We start from the raw sequence: 21,619 nt of genomic DNA, 5'->3' as shown, positions 1-21,619 counted from the left end.
ACAGGTTCTTGAACAATGTCCTTATGTTTCCTGTATTTTTCGTTGTTGGATTTTGCTTCTTTATTGTGTTTGGGTTTTGCTATCAAATGTTTTATAGGAGCTTCTGCTGGACAGACTGAAAGGGAAATGAGACTTATTTTTCCTGATAGCTGTCAAGGTGAAGGAAAATCATTCTCAAGGCAGGTCCTTTAAATCAAACACAATACTTAATGTTTCGTATTCTGTGGAGAAGATGTTAGTTTTAGTAGAATGCCATGTATCCTTTGCTTAATTTATTGTCATCTCTTTACAGCAGTTTTTCTTGATAGTTCAAGTTATTGAAATCATTTTGGAGGGAAAGAAAGAAAAAGAGATGAAAAGACGGAGCTCTGTGGAAGCTAGAGGGTGATCTGAAAGCATGGAGTGATCTGAAAGATGAGATGATTTGCAGAAGTACAAAATGTTCTGTACCCCACAGTGAAACATTTTAAAGGAGGGGAGGGCCCGATGGTCAAAGTTGAAATACGGAAAAAAAAAGATAAAAAAGTAGAGAGAAAAGCAGAAAAGAAAGAGGCTGAGGGAAAAAAGAGGAACTATTTTTATTGGGGTGAGAGAAGAGGGGAGGGGAGGAAGGGTAGTGAAAGAAAGCAGATGATGGCTTGTTGAATACTAGGATTTTTACATCTTCGGAGTGACATTTGCCATGGTGTCTACTTTGTCTTTTTTTCCTCAGCTGATTCTTCCTCCTCTTCCTCTTCCATTTCTACTGTTTTCTGCCTTAACAACACATTTCTTTAGAAAGTATTTTGCCACCTTCTTTTTTGTCTTCTTCACACATCTCTCCTCTGTGTGGTGACATTGACTATCACATTTCTTTTGAACGCAGAAGTAATTGCCTTCATAGTCCTACTTGTCCCCTTAATATAGTGAGTGAATTGTCAAGGGTGTGCCCCCAATGGGAGACCTGAGGAAGATATCACCAGGAAAAGCAAGGCATATGGTTAAAATCTGGCTCTTGCAAAGTGGGCAGGGGTGTTCTCGATGATTCCTCTTCTGGAGCTCCTCTAGAAATTCCCTCTTGGCTGTGCAGAACACAATAGCAGCCTTCAAGGAGCTCATCCTCAAAGCACTGCTACTGAGAGGAGGCAGATGGAGGAGACATGCCGGCTTGGTGATGATAGCAGATGTCAACAAGTTAACAATCTGAAAAGCCAACAAGTAGCACAGCAATGCTTCTCACCCAAATGTTTAAAGAGAGGGAGGAGGAAAAAAATAAAAATAAAAAGAAAAGCAAAGCAACCTAGAAAAGAAGATACAAATCAGTAGTGCTGATCTGCAAGAGCTGTAAAAGACTATCCGATGCTAAATCTGTAAAGTGGTGCTGTTGAGTGGATTTATCTAAAGAAGTATTTCGCTATTAGGTTGTCACAAAGGAAGAGCATTTACTTCAGATGCCATATGCCAACTGTGCAATTAGGCTTCCAGTCATACACGCCATGTGTACTAAAGCGGGGGGCAAGTCTGAGCCATTTGCAATTACTGTTGCGTAACGCTTGCTTTTACAATCCTGGATATTCAGTTGCTTGTGCTGTGGTGAAAGTTCTGTTGTTTGGAATAACATACTTACAAATTATTTCTTCAGGGTTTTTATCGTAGGGTTATTTTGTTTGTTTGTTTTTGTTGTTTGTTTGTTTTTTCTTCCTTAAGGAAAAACTAATTTGTCATACTCTTTTAATACTCTTTCATATGACAAAGCATTTCTATTTTAAAAAAGATTAAAAGAAACATACATTTCTTGCCTGAGAAGAAACCTACACACATTATTATATGAGGGACAGCTTGGTGCTTTGTACGAGTGAGCAACTTCATAAAATATACGATGGAAAATCTCAGGCAGCTTTAACAAAAGAATTTCTTAATTTGTGAATTTCTGATGGTTTTATTAGGCCAAACTTTTATACCAACAGCTGTTGTAAGACGCTAAGTGTTGGTGATGAGCAAACATGGGCCTTTACCTTATCCTGAAGGAACAGGGCAAGAGAAGCTGTACACAGCAAAGTCCCCAGAGCCACTGTGACACTCCTTGTGTAGCACAGAATCACATTGTCATCTTGGTTGGAAGAGCCCCTCAAGATCACCGAGTCCAACCATTAAACCAACCCGGGCACTAACCCATGTCCGTGAGAACCTCATCTCCCTGTATGTTCAACCTTTCCAGGTATGGTGACTCCACCACTGCCCTGGGCAGCCTGTTCCAATGCTTCATAACCCTATGAATAGTTTTTTACTGATATCCAATTTGAACCTTCCCTGGGGCAACCTGAGGCCTTTTCCTCTCTTCCCATCACTTGCTACTTGGGAAAAGAGACTGACACCACTTGTTCTCTACCTCCTCGTAGCATCTGTCCTTATGTTTCCACCAGGTACTCACCTTGTAAAGCCTTTCAGCCTGTTCCCAGCCCTTTCACATGTGGCTGTGATGTTCCGTGTAGCAAGGGATGGCCCAGTGTCACTGAGTACTTCACACAGATTTGGAGTAGGTTTTCCAAACACGATATGGAAATGAAAATAAAAACAGGTGTGGCAACATAAGCAATTAGTGAAAGTATCCTGGTCTTCGAAGCCACATGTGGGCCTAAGCTGAGATAATGCAACCTGGAAGAAAAAGTCAACAGCTATAGATACAAATCTTCTATGTGTGTAATATATGTGGTTCTATAACGATAGTTAATTGATTACAGTTATTTCAAGCCTGTTTATAGTGCTGATGCAGTTATTGCAGTTGAGAAGTACCCAGTAAGACTAAGGAAAATACAGATATGTGACTCAATTATGTGCTTTAGCTACTGTTGTTGCTACTTAAACAAAAATCTCAGAGCTTGCTGCTGAAAGGTCAGTTCAGTGTACAAAATTATTGAAAAAAAAAAAAGTGGTTCAAAAGTCTCAAGTTTGGAAATTACTTTAGATTTATTAAAGCAATTTTAATTTCATTTTATGTCTGTGTGATTCAGCTATGCTCTTCTCTAGAGCTTTTATATTTTTATTTTAGGTCTTGGGTCAGTCATGCTTCAAATAATCTCTTTTTATGAACAGACTTAAGGCATGTTTGTTTTCTGTGTATTGATTTAGAGACAGAAAGTTAGTTCCCAACCCAAATCCAAACAGGTAGTTCTCCTTGTAATAGTTGCAGCATATTTTTTCTTGTGTATGAGGGGATAAATGCACAATTTTATTTTTCATAGTGTACTGAAGAAAAAGAATTCCTTGTTGCTTGAGCCTTGTGAGGAAAACCTGATTTTCACCAGAAGATTTCCACAAAAACAATAGAGCGATCCTGCGCATACTAAGAAAATAAATCGCTCATGGTTCTTGTAGCTTCAGTTAAACCACAAAATCATCAATATGCCCATCTAATGTTTCAAATGTGAGAAGGTTGTGTACAAGATGTCCTCTCCTGGGCTGGTGGCTTTCTGTCTTTCCTGCAAAGCCTCATGAGGCGCAGAGCACAGCAGAGCCAGGACAACACACTGCTGGTGCGTCTCATGCAGCCTCTGCTCCTGCCGCTGTGCTGCTCACCAGGAATGGACCAACGTTGGTACCTGCAATAGAGGTTGGTGTGTTGCGATGAGCAGCATCATGCTCTTTCCTCACTCTGCAGCTACAGCAAAGTGCCTTGTACAGAGGAAAAAACACATTTAAGGGCTCTGGTGTTCTACATTTCTCTGAGATGGTAAAATATCACTTCAGTGCAGAAAAGAGTGTTGAAGTCCAGCAGGAGAACTGATTTTTTTCATGTAGTGTTGAGCTGCTTTTGCTGAAGATTTAGCACTGGCATTATCCTAGCCCAACCAGCTGTTATGTCACAAATCTTCAGAAACATTGGAGCATTGGAGACAAACAGAACTGTACTGTCACAAGTTCATATAGTGTTTTTAGAAGAGAAAAACATTTTTTCTCAATATAACTAGAGGATGCAGATGACATTGTTTATGTATTACAACTAGAACATTGCTCATGATTGCCCCAAATCCTTGTAAACTAATCCCCAGATCTGCATGGTTTCTGTGAGATCAGACGGATATTCAGGTGTGTAAAGAGGTTCTAAGGATATTTTTGCACATGCTAAAATTCTTCCAAAGGTTCTCTTTTTCTAGCACCTCGTAAACCATCCAACCAACCAGATCCAAGATTTACCAGCATTTTAAAAGCCAAAGATTCCTCCACATATAAGACAGAGTTATTTTTTGTTTAGCCAGCACAGTATTTTTATATGAAAAAAATCTTTTTATTTATGAAAATCCATTCTAGCTGTGGGAAGCCATTCCGAGCCATTTGGATAAGAAGACACACAAAATAAACCATGTGTGCCCACTGAGGAGTCAATATCTGTTTTCTGTTTGTGTTTATAAATTTCTCCACATTGATCAAGCTCAGCTGGATTACACTGCTCTGAATGCCTCAGACTGAGCAAGGCATGGTGAGATTGTCCATCCTATTTTTGGCAAGCGCTGCACTTTGGTTGCCCATTTTGTGGTACTGTTTATTCCCTTTACTGTTACTTTTCCCCTCTACTACTCACTCAGTGAATTTTCCTTACCTTAAGCTGCTGCATCCTATTTATTACTTCTTTAAGTCACAACTGCTTCACCCCACCTACTATGTCACTTGAAACTTTGTGATCTTCTGTACAAGTCTTCCCATCCCCCTTCTCTAATTTGCCATTTCTGAAAGTTATTTTAGATCATCTTTCCATCCAGCATGAAATGGGTTGTGCTGGCAGAAGGACACAGCAGCTTTGCTGAATGTGCTTAGGTTGCCTGAGATGATTGCTTGATAACAAAGAAACTGCCAATTCTGATAGGTAATGCTTTCACATGTTAAACCCGGGGCAGAAAAAGTCCTTCCTAAAGGCAGATTCCCTTCTATTTATCACTAGCTTGAAACATCATCTTTCCCAGGTACTCATGAACTTGGTTTGCTTTTACCATAATCTCAGTGCAATTTCACACTGTATTCCTTACAGGTTAAAAACCAACCAAACAAAACAACAAAAAAACCCCACAACAAAACAATTGTTTGCTTTCATTTGGAAGATAAAAATTCAGCACCATGCACAGAAAAATCCTTTATGTTGTAGAGTTATAGACAGGGAAACGCAATTAGGTACATTTTATTATATTCAGTATTTATTTTTACATTCAATGCTATTGTTATTTCTTTCTGATATTTTTGCCAGCAATAACAAGGTAAAAATGTTTTATTATGCAAATTATATACTTCTAGCAAAGTGTTTTAAAAAATTACCTGTATAAAGAGACTTTCAGTCAGTCTATATAGGCAGCTGGAAATTGTTTTGAATGCATGCAGCTAATGGTCACAGCAATTTGCATGGGAATAGGCTTAATGTAAGTCTAGGCACTGTTTACTTTGGTTAGGCTTTCATAAATGTTGGACAAGCGGAAAGAAAAAATGCTATAGTAAAAGGTGAGTAAAATCAAAAGCTGAATGCTTAAGGCATGGATTTTTAGAATTCTAGAATTAGTTATCTAACAAACTTATATGTTTTAATTAGATGTGACACTTCAATTCCCTTTAAAAACAAAAAAAATGTTCTCTAAGTTGGTCTTTTTTCAGTCTTCAAGTAACAATTATCAATAGTAAGCTAATACTCCTATTGATATCAATGGGAAGAAACAGTGCAAGGAAATATTAAGACTGCAGACAAATAAATGTCTTGTATAATTATTTTATTTTTTGGATTTTGCATTGTAATAAGTAGGTTAAGCTTTTCAATGCTAGTAGCTAATACAACCTGCATCATAAAGCTTCCTTCATCTGAAGTCATCAGACAATGAAATTTACTGTCCCTGTTTAGCGGCGAGGAGAGAAAGCCACTTGCTATAAAATGTCTGAGGTGAACTTGTTTCTTTTTACTCATGAAGTGTACCTCTTGCACAGATGCTTGAGAAGGTAGAAAATATTATAGTCCTTCTGTGTTTAATTGTTTCTCTATGCCCTGGAATTTAAAGAGAATTTAGAATGTGTTTGGCAGCAGCTTTCCCTCTATAATCAGGTTGCTATGGTAAACCTATTATTCTAGACAAAGAAAGGGTATGTTTAGTAAAGTGCTGATCCCTTTTCATTATAATGTGAACTTCAAATTACTTTTGAATGATTGAATTTGTATGGTAAGTCTTTTATCACAATAACTAACAGTAGAAGGTCACAGAATAAGGTGTGGCTTCTGTTACTTCAGTAGCAGATGCATCTGACAAAGTAGGAGAATGGCCGAAGCAAGCTCACCCTGCATATATCCCGGTTTACAGAATGTTGTTAATTTTGTGTTTATCTCTATGGTGATAAAATGAGACTTTGAAGTTTACATTTGCTACATCCTATGCAGTTAGCTATTCAGAAGCAAAAAGGACTTTAATTCTGTGTTAAATTACCTCCATAGAGTGAGCCCAGTTTACATAATGTAACCAAAATCTCAGTGCTTTTGGAGGTAAAATATGCTCTTTAAACCAGTACAAAGTTGCAATTATTTAGTGCCACCACTAAATTCACTTTTCATGTTTCTAGTGCTGATTTTGTCACATTTGTAAAACAACTAATGTATTAATAATTTGAGTATCAGTTTCAGCAGCAGTGTACTAAACTTTTATAAATATATCTTTGAATATTTAAAAGTAAAGAAATAGCACAGATAATTCATTATCTAGTGTGCTTACTGAGTGTTCTCTCCATTTTCAATGCACTTTCAGTTCTTCTGAAGTCTGCAGTTAAATGATCTAAATCATACCCTGATCTTAGGTGGGAACCAGCCAAAATAAAATATGAGGCAGAGATATAAACAGGGGATTTGGGCTTTTTGAATGTATGTGTTGGTGTTTTATTCATTAGCTAAGACGAGAAGACTGAGAAAGTAGGGCCTAAATCCCCTTTGTGCTTGATTCTGAGAAGAAAACCTGAGTTTGTATCTCTTACATGACAAAAATGTGCCCTGTCTGCCAAGGGATGGGATTTCCTCAGTTGTTTTGCCAGTCAAACTGTTGCACATTAACTAAAATGAATAAATAATAATTGCAGCAGGGACCGATGGGAACCTGCTCCCATTCCAATGCAAGTGCCCAGCCACTGGGCTCTCTGGTCATTCAGACTTATTAAATTAAGCATTACAGAAGGTAATGCTTAATTACAGAACATGCAGGAGCCTCATTACAGAACCTTCCTTTGCTTGTCCCTCTGGAGGATTTTCCATCTCTGCTGACTCGTTTCTTCCAAGTAATTTGCTTAAACTGATTTTATTGTCCTTCAGGCATCCTCCTTATTATAGCATTAGCTGGCCAGAATACCACCATTAAAGATTTTTCTTTCGTTTATTATATAGGGTCTTCACAACAGGTGCGTCCTGTTCATCAGGTACCTGTCTATCTACAAGTGACAGTGCTTTGAGACACTAGGTGACATTTTTGTAAAAGTTGCCAGGTTGTCTGAGGTGGATGCATAGAAAGAGACTGTGAGAGGCACAAATAGTGACAACTTGGACTCATGAAAGTTCTCTGTATATTTAAGTACTAAGAAATGATTTTGTTCCAATTTCTACTGTAACTGTCCTTGGCAAATAATTATAGCTTAGAAAATACAAGCAAGTAGCATCAATCATTCTCTAATAATCATATCTTAAATATTGACAGGATTACCACATAAAACTGTAGTTTGTGATGTGGTAGATGTACTTTGTATAATAAGTTTCTTTCCTGGAATGAATATCCTCCTATAACTGCCAATGCAAAATTGTTTTAAAATAATGAAGTATTTGCTGTTAATTCTCTCAGCATGTCTTTTTTTTTGTGATTCTTTCACTTTAAGTTGATAATAAAATGTCCTCCTAGATTGAATACTGGCACACAGAATGTCAGCTTGAAACCGCAGTGTACATTGATGGCTGGGAAGATGAAGATTATGGCAGATGTAAAATGAGCTGGGAATTTTTCCACAAGGAATAAGATCCTTGCCTATTGCAACTTAATTAGACTGGGTTTTTTTTGTTTTTTGAAAAAAACAAATGCAACAAATTCAGGTTGGAAGTTGAAAAATAGATTAACAATGGTCTGGCAGTATGTTGGTCTAAAAAGGTTTTATTGTCACAAAACCTACAGTTAGAAAAGCCCCACTAAGGTTCTCCTTACCAGTCCTTTCCCATTCTGCAAAAACTTTCAGTAAATGCTGAAAAATTATTGTGCGTGCTGGACTATTTGAACTGAAAGGCTGCACTTGGAGGATTTCTTTTTCTTTGTAGCTATAGTTGCTCTAACTGCAAATTTGGGTTCTACAGTCAGCAGAACAGTGTCCAGTGCCAGGTTGGGTCTCACTGCTGCTGTGGCCCATTTAGATTGAGAGGAACAGGCTTTTCTGCATCCTAATCCCATGTCTCTGGTGGCCATTTTTTACACACAGTATCTTTTCCCAAGACTGTCAAATTCATCATTTTGATCCACAGTTTGTGTCAGACTTAGAGCATTCTCACAGCAGCATTGCATTAAAACAATTTAAAAAAAATATCCAACACTCAAAAGTTAGGAAATAAGAAAACCAAGGTTACCCCAAACTGAGTCTGTCTCATATGTACAATATAAGGCTGTCCTTGATCTTATTTTTTTTCACATATGACCCTTTAATGCTCACTGCATTGAGGGTTTTGGAGTGGAAGATCTATGGGAATTCGGCGGAGTCTATTCCCCCTTTAAGCTCTGGGGAGTTCTCCTGTTAACGTGTTGGTGAAAGTCAAGACTCTGAGAGAGGTTGTGCTTTCAAATTCTGTTTCCTCAGGTCTAGACTAGAAAAATTATGGGGATTTTTTCTTTCCAAATGCCTGACAGGATGTTTGAAGAATTATGCTTGTACATTAATAGAGGGCATCTTAGGTAGTCCTGTGCAGAGATTATTTAATTCTAATCACATTCATTTTGGAGTTTCTGAGGTATGTGCTAAATATTTTAGATCAATTAGAGGGGTCGATTATGTGGTTAAACATGTGCAAAGTTGAGATTAAAAAAACATACAATGCCAATATTTGCTTATTGTTCTTGTTTCCAAGACACAACAGAGGTATACTTTGCTTCTGGTGTTCATGGAAGAGAGATAGTTTTGTTTTGATTTGATTTGTTTTAATAGTGGTTTTGTGCATACTTTAATTCATACAGAGTGACTTGCAGTTTGTCTTTAGAGGTTAGGGCGTAGAATAAGTGTGATTTTTTAACTTCCTTTATTTTGCTTTACTGAAATCATGACTGTAACAATTGTTTATTTCTTACAGGGAGATGTGAATGTGGCCAATGCACTTGTTTCCCCCCAGGAGACAACAGAGTTCATGGCAAAAACTGTGAATGTGATGATCGACAGTGTGAAAATGCAGACGGCGATGTCTGTGGGGGTATGCCTTCACTTAACGTAGTATAATTAATATAAATCTTGACAGTTCGTAACTTTCTGTTCCCCCTGATTATATAACATAGTGTCACTCTAGATTAGTTACAATAGATTATAGATTTTTGTTAGAAACAATCTATATAAATATTGAATGTTAGTGAATATTTATTTTCAAACTTCAGAAACAATGAAGTAGATTAAATACACCTAATAGAATAAACCTAAGTGATTGACTATATCCCAAATTCCACCAGTGTTAATTAGAGAAAAATACAAACACTTGAAGGAAAACCTGAAAAGTTAGGTAATTTTACTTTGGATTTAGTAATTTTGCATTGGTGTTTGGTTGATGTTTTACTGAGAATGTTTTTTACTTAAAGTTAATAATGACCAGCAATGTTTTTGAATATTTCATATTCTCTGACAATGATATGTCTGTTTTCTAAAAAAGTAGTAAAAATATATTACAAAAGAATCAAAAATGCTTGAGCTACATTATCATAGTAATTGTACATGCAGACTTTTTATTTTAATGTTGACAGTGAAAACCTCACTTGTTGATTTTTCAGTCATGTGTGTTGGTGTTAAGCAGTATGTCAGGTTAGTTTTTAGATATGTAAATGCATACATAGCATATGGTATTTTAAAAACAGGTGAGTAGTATTCAACTCAAATGCTCTCTTTCTAGATTTTATTCACTTTAATTTTAAATTTACTCTTTGATTCTTAATAGTAACAAAGCAGTTTATATGAACAATGACACATTTCATTATATTCCTTATTTCTTTGTAAGAAAAAAACCCTATTGTTTCATAATCTTTGTGTACATGAAAAATCTGACTACAGGGAATATTTCTTCAAAGTCTCTGCATGCAGAATATAGGCACACATGGAAAATTCTAATTCAAATGTCTAACTGGCCATAATAATAGTTTATAACATTCAGTGTAATCCGATAATATGAATGTGTAGATAAAGAAAAATTTGGAATTTAATTTTGTTTAAAGGACATGAAAGCAGATAAAAGCACTGAAAAGCTGGGCCATATTTATTACAAATCAAGTAGCTGGGAACCAATATCTCTTCCCTTTGTGTCATTCATATTTTACATTATTTGATGACAATGGTTCAGTGTTAATACTGCTAATTTTATTGTACATTTTTAAAAATTACAGGAAAAAAAGTCAGTTTTTTCTTATTAGGAAGGATACAGTTATAATATTAATTTTTGTTGCTGGCTAGAGCACCTCAGACTCAAATGAATAATCACCTCAACACCTGAGCCAGTGTCCAGTTTTTTACTGTGCAAGAGACACTCTACCTGAATAATCTCTACCCTTTCATCTTAATAGCCTTGTCCAAAGGGAAGGGCAGAAAATAATTGATTACTTTAAAACTCATATTCTTTAAGTTTATTTTCTATTTTTATTTCAAAATTTGGAAAGGAAAGCCAGCTCATGAACTTATGAATCAGTTGCAGTCTCAAGCAAGCTCAACTTCTCCGCTTCCATTCCAGCTGCCAGTTTAGTTGTGAATGATTCTCTGCAGGGAAAAGGAATTATATGGGAAAACACAATTCAAGTGACTGTGCCCTGTTTGAAATTGCACTGCACAGCATCTCTTGACAGGACTTCAATCCCATCAATCCCATCACCCTGTGATTTTTGCTCTTCCAGAGAGCTGAGTTTATTCCTAGTTCTTTCCCCAAACCAAGAATCCTATTGTCCTGGTCTTTCTTGTAAGTAAAGGGAGAGGAGGAAGCATGGCACAAGGTGATGATTAAATCCACCAGGATCTGAGCTGAACTCTGAAGTGCCTCAAGGGAGACTAGAATATCTGTGCACATTCACAGTTCTCTGAACTTGGTGGGGTGAAGCTGGTCTCTAGAGTTTTGGTCTTGCCAGTCAGAAGTCATGCCACTGCTAATACCATCCTGTAAAACTTGCTGGATTTCTGTAGTACATCTGTTTGGATTCTGGTGGTAAATGATTGGCTGTTTACTTTTTCATATTCTTGATATTGTGTTTCTTGTTCTGTCTGTTATATTTCTAAGTACAATTTGAGATTTTTTTTTTTTTTTAATTATTCTAGATGTGGTTGTCATTTACTGCTTGAAGCATGTTCCTATACTAATTTTATTGCATTATTCAATTCACTTTCATTCTTTTACAGTTAAGAACTGGTTTTCCTTTGCTCTGTTTCTGGTCTTATGCCACACAAGTGTTTCCTTGTTTACACTTCTCTAGTTCTTGCATATGAAATGCACTGAAATTAAAATTAACAAGCATAGATGTCTTACTAATCATTCAGTTCTCTTTCTTACACCACTTTTCCTTCTCTTGGCTGCTGGAGCTCTGCAGTATGTCCTCTCTTTTCCCCTCTCTCTCTCCATTTTTTTTTTTTTGTTCAATGGCTGGCAAATCCTGAAATCTTATTTTCTTTGATCATCTGGTGTCCATCTGTGCTTCTGATCCACCTACCTCAAGAGGTCACCTCCCCACCCCCAGTAACTTAAGACAGCAGCTATCTAGGTGTAAGTGCTAAGTACAGGAATGTTTCTCTTCAAAGAATCCCCCATCAATTGTAGCTTGCTGTTTGCTCACCATTTAACAAGTTATCCTCTTCAGATCCTCAGTAGACTGTGACGTTACTGATAGCTTCAACCCTCCTCTTTAGTAACTGTCAGATGTTTTGCTTGGCTATCACTTTCTATCCTGATAACATTTGAATGTTTCCTTTGAGATATAGTATTTCTCATATCTCCCTTTTTAGGAAATTCTACAAATTTTATTTTCCATTTTGCAACTTACCTAATCACAGAACGTCTCTCATTAATTTTGCACTGGTGGTACACACCTCTTCTCCTTTTTGGTTTGTCCATCTCAGCCTGAACCTCTTGACACCTCTTACTGAACTGCTTATTCCTTCCTCTTTCCTTCTCCTCTTTTTGTTCCTCTTTTTCTACCATTATTGCTACCTAGGCAGTCACTGTCAAGACATAAACTCTTGGTAGTACCTTTGGCTTCAGAGAATTGTAAGCTGGACTCTGTGAATGTGCAGGGTCTGACAGTGAGCACTTAGTGCCTGTAAAGCAGAAGGAAGGAAGACCAGCATTTTCAGATTAAATGCATGCTGAAATGAGAAATGTGAATGACAGCCTAAATGATTTGAATAAGAATTGTTACTGGCCTTCTCTGACCAGCAGAGATTGATTAATAGCTTACTTTCCAGACCAGCTGTTTATGCAATAGTGGAAAGACATGAGGCGAAAGATATGATAAATTAGGGTACAACTGAGCGAGACCCTATTACCATGTTTCTACATGATTGTAGTGAGTCATTCACTTATAAATTCAGCTGTCCATCATTGCAGTATCAGGAATAGAGACATTATGTCCCCACAGAGACAGAGGTTGCATGAGGACTTGATATCTATTTCACGGCACTCTGCTATTAGAAATGGATTCATAGAATTATAGAATCACAGAATCATAGAATGGCTTGTATTGAAAGGGACCTTTAAAGATCATCTAGCTCAACCCTCCTGCCATGGGCAGAGACATCTTTCACTAGGTCAGGTTGCTCAAAGCCCCATCCAACTGGACCTTGGACACTTTCAATGATGGGCGCGCCACAACTACTCTGGGCAACATGTTCTGATGTCACAACACCCTTATAGTAAAAAATTTCTCCCTAATGTCCAATCTAAACCCTACCATATTTCATTTTAAACCATCACCCCTTGTCCTGTCACTACAGGACTTGGAAAAAATCTTTTTCCATATTTCTTATAAGCCTCCTTTAAGTACTGAAAGGCTTTAATAAGGTCTCCCTGGAGCCTTCTCTTCTTCAGGCTGAACAACCGTAACTCTCTCAGCCCTTCTTTACAGGAGAGATGTTCCAGCCCTCTGACCATTTTTGCAGCCCTCCTCTTGACCTGTTTCAACAGGGCAATGCCTTTCTTCTACAGGGGACCCCAGAACTGGATGTAGTACTCCAGGTAGGGTCTCACGAGAGCAGAGTAGAATCACCTCCCTTGACCTATTTGCCAGGTTGGCCAGCAAAAGTTCTTTCTTGGCACAGCTATGTCACCAATGTACACCAGGTTTGATATTTACTTATCTTGTATCCTGGTGAGAAATATTTCTCTCCCTCCTCTGACGTTATGGCTTTACTGCTAGCCGCAGATGTGTCCTGAGCTTTCAAGTGTTATTTGTTCCCCTACTGTGTCGAGTCATGTTTTTCAGTTGATGTCACCGTTGGCTGCTCCGCATCACTGTGCTGACTGTTGTCCATTATGTTCTGTTCCCTTTCAGGATTGAGGGCAGACAGGCAACTAGAATTCAGGACAACAGGAAAGATCAATTTGAAATTGATTCCATAATGCTCTCAACTCCACTCATTTTGATTTGTTCTCTGGACCATTATTCTCTTAGCTGTGAGTTCTTGTCATAGAAAAGCAGCAATTTTGAAGGAATAGAACAGAAGCCCTTTTGGGTCCTCTGCATGCTACTGGCTGGTGCAGGATTATGCTGTTTTAAAATGCTACAATAAAAATAAACCCAACAGAAATAGTAAAAAAGTGGTTGAATCTCCACACAAGTTCTTGACTCAAGTTACCAGCAAGGTTGAAATTCATAATAGGTAATTCATAAGCAAAGCCCTTACATATCTCTAGGGATGCTTCCGTTTTGGTTTATGCAAGTATTTCAGTCTGTGCTTCATATGGTGGGCCACCAATTAGATAATAACCTTTGATAAGACCTTTTAATATTTAGTAATTAAAATCTGCACTGTTCTCAACACCAAGAAACAACTAAGCCTCTGGTCATCCCATTAAGCCAGTTCTTTGGTAATAATAGAATATTTTCAGAAGTCTGATTTGTTTATTTTCAAGTGAGCAAATTCAATTTGATGAGTTTTTATCTATTTGTTTTGGTCATGGCACATCAAAATATAATCCTAACACTGCAGGGAATCCAGTTGTGTTATGATATGTCATATCCTGTCACATCAAAGAGTAAATGCAGCTATATATTTTTTGCTTATACCAATGCCTTTTGGTAAAAGGCATTAGTTCTCATTGCTTTGAAATACTGGTTGTAATATAATGGCTCATAGAAGCTGGAGGAGCTGATTTATTATTAGAGGAAATGCCGAGGTAATTAATATTTCCCTCCTAACTCTGATCTGTCTTCATACCTCTCTGTCCTCTGACTGTAGGAAACCAGTGCAGCGAAACTCTACATGAGATTTTATGGGAGATGGAGTTAACATTTTTTTTTAATAAAATTCCCAAGTAAGTTAATTTTCACCACTCAGACACATTCTCTTCCCGATTTCATTCACATGCATTCTCATACCCACATACAAGCATTAAAGTGTCTGTATTTAAGTAGTTTGGTCAGAATCACTTGTGTGTGACATAGAAGATGGACAAAAGATGCCACCCACCAAGTTCTTAGTAGGTCTTTTTGCTTCATCTTGACTGACAAGATATGTCTTTTAATCATTTAGGACCCAACAGTTAGGATGATCCTTATGATTCATGATTCATAATTTTGCTTACTTTCATCTCTGCAAGTTTTAGACAAGTTTGGTGCCTGTTGTCTCTGCTTACTCATTTTTTACGTTCTTAGGACAATGCCATTCTTGGGCTCACCGGGAAAGGAATGACGTGTTATGCACTGTGTCTGTGTTGACATCCTTTGTTGTTGAGCACATGGTCTTCTGCTGCCAAGTCATCATGAAAGTCATCATACCATTGTTTTACAAGAGTGCAGACCTTCTGGTTTTGACAATTTTGACAATTTGACAATTCAGTTTTACTGCTGTGAATATATTGCTGGTTATCAATCCAGATCATATTTTTAACCTCATTCTGGTATTTCTTCTGGTGCTTACCTACACATTTCCATTCATAGATCATTCACACCATTCTTGGCAGAGAACAAGGGAGAAGCTGTGCTTATGAGGCGTACATACACTTAAAGCTACAATTCCCAGCTTTCCAATGTTTTATACTTTTACAATAGAGACAGAAGCTTCCACATCATATTCCTACAAATAGTGAAGTATTCTAGGATCACACAGTGACCACAAGTATGGAAGTACTCCCTCTCAAAAGAGTGGTATAACTTTCCCCTAATTGCCATCTCCCTTTAATATAAAATTTTCACTACTATCCAGCCAGGCTGAGTAATTTGATTCAGCAGAAGTACTACCTTTATATATATATATATATATTTTTTTTTTTCTTTAGATATAAATATGTGTTCTTTTATGTTAGAGATATATAACATAAACTGTGAACTAATTTTCAGATAGCATGTTCTTATGAGGATCAATAAGATCATAACCATAAAAATGAGAGAAATATGATTAATTATATGCTTCATTAAGTAAAGCTAAGTATAATGTTACGGTGCAGTTGCAGTCAGATGATTTCTTCATTTCTTTCACTAATGTTTCTTCACAGAAACAGAAGTATATAAGACATTTACAGAACTTTCTAATATATCTAAAATTCAAATTAAGAGATAAAAATAAACCCAGCCATCCTCTCAGCTGATGACAACTTTTGGCACTGCCTGGTCTGAAGATTCAGAAATATGAATTCAATTCCTGACTCTACCGTGGCTTCTGAGACTACATGGGACATCATTTCAAAGACGGCAGTTGCCTAAACTTAGGCACTTTGTAGGATTTCTGATGCCCAGGGCTACCCTGCCTGTCCCCAGCTCGACTCCACAAGGACACAGGGCTGCCTGCATAACTGCTGCCATTAGGAGGTTGTCCTTGGTATCTTAGGGTATGCCAAATGGCACCAGACATCTGGATTGAACCCATAATTTCACTCTGTTTCCTGTTCAAATATTACTTTATTTCCTAGGTTTTTCATATTTTCTGTTGAAGAATCTTCAGAGCAGGGGACATGTTCTTTTGACTGAGGAATCTGAAATACTGAATAATTGTTACAGAATTCACTAGACAGTTTTATACTTTTTAATAGAGAATTTTTATTATGGTAATTGTTACTGGAAAATGCAATTGGTTCTCTTGGGGAAAAAAACAACCAACCAAACAGCATAAGTAAAACTGGTGCTAAAATAAGTGAAAATGACTGTATTAACTAGTGGAGAAGTGAGCCTACCTGGCACAAAGCTATTGTGATTTAGGGTTTTATTTTGACAACACTAAGTGAAGAGTTAATGATTCAGTGCCTGTGTCCCAACAGATAAATTCAAAAGGATCAGTAGGTATTGAATTAAATATGAGGGTGACCAATGTAGCCAGTACAGGCATTAATGTGTATGGTATATTCTGTGTTACATTACTTTGGTTTTACTTAACTAATTTTACTTTCCTATTTTTTCTTCTAAATGCACTACAGATCTCTATCCTGGTCACCCAGACATTTGTACAGGTGTATGAAAAACTGAGGCTTCACCTAGATGCACAGACAACCTAGTTTGTTTAGCTTCTCAAACAGCATAAAATATGATTTGGGTTTGTAAAAAGCATTTGAATTGAATCTTTCTGTTGAAATGAGCAGCAATTGCCAATGCATCAACATTTAAGTTTATAAATAGATATTAATTTTCAAAACCAAAAAGGACTTATGTGTTGAACTTCATATATTAGGCATAAATAGCCATCACACTATACTCAGGCTTCCCCTGTACTAAAGTCTGTGTGCAACTAAAACCTGTCTCAGACAAGACCACGCTCTGCTCTGAAGACTCGAAGACATGAGCAGCCCATGCCAACATCACTAGAAAGTTTGCTCCAATATTCGTTTTCCTTGTTGGAAACGCTGTTTCGTTTCTCAGATGAATGTGGCAGTATCAGCTTTTCTCCATGGTTCTTGCTTTGTATTTCTGCGGTAGTTTGAGAACCCCCATTGAGAGGAGGTAGTTCAGATCCTATTGAAATTGAAATACTTCTTCATTTTGTCTTTGTGTGTGTGTGTTTTGTTGTTGTTGTTTGGTTTTGTTTGTTTGGTTTGGGTTTTTTTTGTTTGTTTCTTTGCTGGTTTGTTGTTGTTTTTCTTCCAATAGACAAAGCAGATAGATAACTTTCCAGTTCTTTCCACATGCCCTTTCTCTGCCCTTTGAATTCTTTCTTTGTAACTTTTTGGGACTCTTCCAAGTTTTTCAAAATCTCTTTAAACATGGATATCACAGGGAGCTGCAGGACTTTAATGTCCACCTCGTCATTTCTCTAAACATTCCTACTCATTTCTGTTCCTACTTGCTTCTGTACTGTTACATGCATATGAGGATAGTATTAGCCCTTCTCACTGCAGTGTTTCATTTGAAATTTTTAGTGAGTTCCCTGCCTGTTGTCTTGCTCTAATTGGAGCCACAGTCCACTTTTATTAGATTTGGACAATAATAAGCAACCTATTATGAAAATATAATGGACAGTGTTTTGCTTCACATTTATATTAGGTTTCTCTAACTGCAATTGTCACAACTGTCCCAGTCTTATGGCATTCTCATATTCAACAAAAATAAAAATTAAAAAATAAAAATCAGTGATCCAATAATACTTTTACCAACATTTTTTAGCATATTTGGGAAGGCTAATGAAACCTGTTGACTTAGGAATATTTCTCCCAGATAGATGTTGTTTAATATTCTCTTACGTTAATAATATAATGGCAAATTCTTTATCATAGTCCTGTAATAAAGAAAGAAAATCCTGTTTCTATTTAAATACAGAGAGAAATATTTGTTTCATTTGCTGTATTGCTCTAACTCAGAGATCCTGCATTATGCTGAGATTTTTCATATTTCTAATACACTTTTAAAACTTCTTATTTTTCATCCTGTTACAGGTTTTTTTCTTTCCTTTTATGCCCATTTTATTCACAGCAAAGTTTCTCATTTATATTGGTTGCTATCTATTTCATTTTACTTTCTTTGGCTGTGCAGCCTTCTCATTCCTGTCTTGTAGCATCTCTCCACCATTAGACCTGGAGGGACTTCTTTCTTACTGTGGAGAAATGTCATTTGACTATCAGATCAGTTCTTCATACAGGACATTCAAATTCATATTTTTATATCTGAAATTTTGTTTCACCATTTCTGATTAATACTGACTTTATGATATATTTATTATATTCATTTGAGAAACTTCTTCTTCTGATGTGCCAAATTTTGTTTAGGGCTTGCCTCAGTTTGCCCTTTGTGAACATCATCTGATTATATTCAATTAGTCTACAAATATGAACCAGCTTCCTCTGCAATGATTACTTACCCTTTTTCATCACAGAGACATTTCCCTGTAGTTGTGCCTTTTTTGTTAGAAAAGGATCATGCATGGTTTTTTGGGAACTCTGACAAAAGTTCCATCAGTAGTCCTAAACTGAAGTTCTTACAACCACACAGTTTTATTTCCAGGCATGGTAAGAAATAATTCATCCTGGTGTCCAGTTTGATTTGGGTTCATTTGAGTTATAATGGACCCGCACTAGTAATTGGTCACAGTTTACTTTATTGCTGCATTCATATTTCACATTAAATCTTAGAGTTATTTGATTTATTGATAATTCTAAACAAAGAAACAGTATCCACAACATTATCTTTTTCTCTCCTTTGCCTCTCCTTCATCATAGTTTTTTTTTCTTGACAGGAGATTAATGTTTAAAACATTCTGTAATATATTTAAATGTTAATTAACAGAGATTGTGATGAATGAAGATCTATAGTGTCAGAGCCATTGCAACATGTTTTTTTGTTTTTTTGTGGGTTTTTTTTGTGATTTTAAGTGTTTTCTGTTAAATCTGAATTGATGACCAACACTTTCCAGTGAATCTGCTTAATCTGGATAGTTAAATCAATATTTTATTATGTTGGCCAATTCAGTTGGGCTGGACTTCTTTGATTAGAGATTTTCCTTTTTCGCTTTGCTCTATGATTGCTATATTCTTGAATTTTATTCTCCTCTATGGAGGCAATTATATTGAGATCTAAAAGGACCTACAAGCAAGAGCAGCAATTTGAATATTACATTCAACAGAACACTGTTGCTTACAATGTTTTGGCCTTTCCTTTTGGTCACCTTGTTTGAACGCCTTCAGACAAATGCAAAGAACCTTTCCAAGGAGGTTGTATGTAATGAAACATTGTAAAGCAGTTTTTCACAGGCTAGCACAAAGAGAAGATAGATATTATAGGAGTTAACAGCCATTGGGCTGAGTTCTTGCATCCGAAGAACTGCAGCTGTCCAGTCTGGTGTCAGCTACAAGTCAATATTGTTTGGGTACAATGGATTACTTGAGACAAACAAATAATTGATATTTTGAGGATCTACATGGCATAAAGGAGGAGAGGAATGGTTATCTCAGAAAGATGTATGTAAAAATTCTATGTGGTAAACTCTGTTTGCTCTGTATTAATAGATTATTCATTACCTTTTTATTTGACTTGTGTAAAGGCTTTACAGGCATGATTAGTCTCTGCATTCTATAAATCACGATGACTATAGAAGAAAAATGATACAGAATTATTTTCTCAGTGAAATCAGCACGGATTTCTTACTATTCTCTGCTAAAATGAGTACAAGTATTTGTATCTCCACAAATAATTTTCCAAGACCGATGTCCAATTGTATATTTTGCTTTTCAATGGTTGAGCTATTCTCAAATCTAATCTATATGTTAATAATAAAAAATAGATAATGCAGATAAAAATGATCTGACACAAGCTTAGCTATAGTAAGTTAATGTAAACAATGCATGCTGTCTACTTGGAAGGAGTATATGGGAAAGTATATATGTTTGTTTTCTACCTCTTTTATTTTGGTTTGTGGTATAGCTGTTCTTGTTTCCCAATCTAACACAGAAGTTAAAGTAGCATCAAACTTCTGTTGTTGCAAGTTATCAATTTTTAATATTTTATATATGTCAAATGCATATATGTAAATTTATAATTGCTGAATATCACTTGCAGAAGTGGGGAAGAACACTGTCATAATAAGCCTGCGTCATTGTTACTGAGCATTTTAATTTGTATAGGTAATAATATTTTTTTTAAAAAAATACACAATCTGGGGTACAAAATTATTCTGAACATTTAGATTGCTGGAAATGATGGCTCCAAGACTTTGGAGCTTCCAGTACTTTCTAATTTAAATTATTAGTAGAGTATTTGGCCATCAGTAAAACAAGGAATTCCACTTATAGCAATCTACAAGTTTTGTTTCTCCTTTCGGCTTCTGTCAGTGCTGCCTCCCAGTTTCCAATGTCAAGCTGCACTGTTGCATCATGAGAAGTCTACAAATTAGAACAGCAAAATTGCTGCTTTGCTTTTCTGCATCCTACAGCTCAATGCTTTGCCACATACTCCTACCGCTTGTTCCCTTCCTCCCAGCCCATCCTCCCATATTATCTCATTCTCTTGCACTCCCTGGCTCTACGTAGCAGGTAAGATAGGACAAAAGTCACTGGTATGTATAATTTGCGTCTTTTAAGCCCAGTAAACTAATTAGCTAAGGAATGATCTTCTCTGCTGTGGAAATATTATTCAGGGTTGAAAAGTGAAATTCTGACTGGGAAACATCTATTATTCTTCTCCTTAACATTTCTGTATTCTTGTCTGCATTTGTTGGTACTTTTCCCGTCTTCCAGGCCAGATTTCCCCATCAGTTTTCTGTTCAACATATTTTCCTTTCTTATTAGTCTTTGGACAAATAATTATCAAAAATTTTATTTCATCTCTCTTTTTGCACCCCTTTTTCTTAAACATTGATTATAGCATCTAAACTCTGTCTTCGACCCATGTTTTACGGTTTCTTTGACCTTACCCTCACTTGTCATTATCTGTCCTTCTTTCTCTAACATTTCACAGTGTATTCCTCTCCACTTTTCCTCCATTTTATGTTTTTTCTCATTCCTCTTTCTTTCATTTCTTCCTATTTCCCTCTCTTATTATTAATTACCTTTTGATAGCTATGTCCTTGCTACTTTATTCTTCCTCTGCCTGTCCACCTTCCCTCTCATTCAGGCTTCTTGTCTTGATCTCAGAACTGACAAGTCTGTGTCCCTGTGGAGAGAACCCTCCATGGTACTCTGACCACTCTTCTGAGAAGTCCTGCCTTGGACTCATACAAGCGTTTGCTCTGGAGAATTCTTTGATCTCTTCCTTCTTCCTGCTCCTCCCGGAGCATTTCACTACAGTAACAGGAATGAAGGTGCCAAACC

General features: G+C 36.7%; 1 protein-coding gene across 1 annotated transcript in view; it reads left to right on the top strand.

The window, feature by feature from the left end:
* Positions 1-21,619, top strand: part of ITGBL1 (integrin subunit beta like 1) — a gene marked incomplete at both ends in the record, with an annotated part of 138,613 nt that overhangs the window by 109,146 nt on the left and 7,848 nt on the right. Inside the window, one exon of the mRNA XM_080363753.1 lies at positions 9,299-9,415. Within this exon, the coding sequence (XP_080219879.1) occupies positions 9,299-9,415 (117 nt within the window). The remainder of the gene's footprint in view (positions 1-9,298; positions 9,416-21,619) is intronic.

The sequence above is a fragment of the Nesoenas mayeri genome (genome assembly GCF_963082525.1).
Source record: "Nesoenas mayeri genome assembly, chromosome: 1".
In the NCBI taxonomy this organism is placed as follows: Eukaryota; Metazoa; Chordata; class Aves; order Columbiformes; family Columbidae; genus Nesoenas; species Nesoenas mayeri.
The sequence above is the reverse complement of the archived record's forward strand: the minus strand, read 5'-3'. Positions and strand labels throughout refer to the sequence as shown.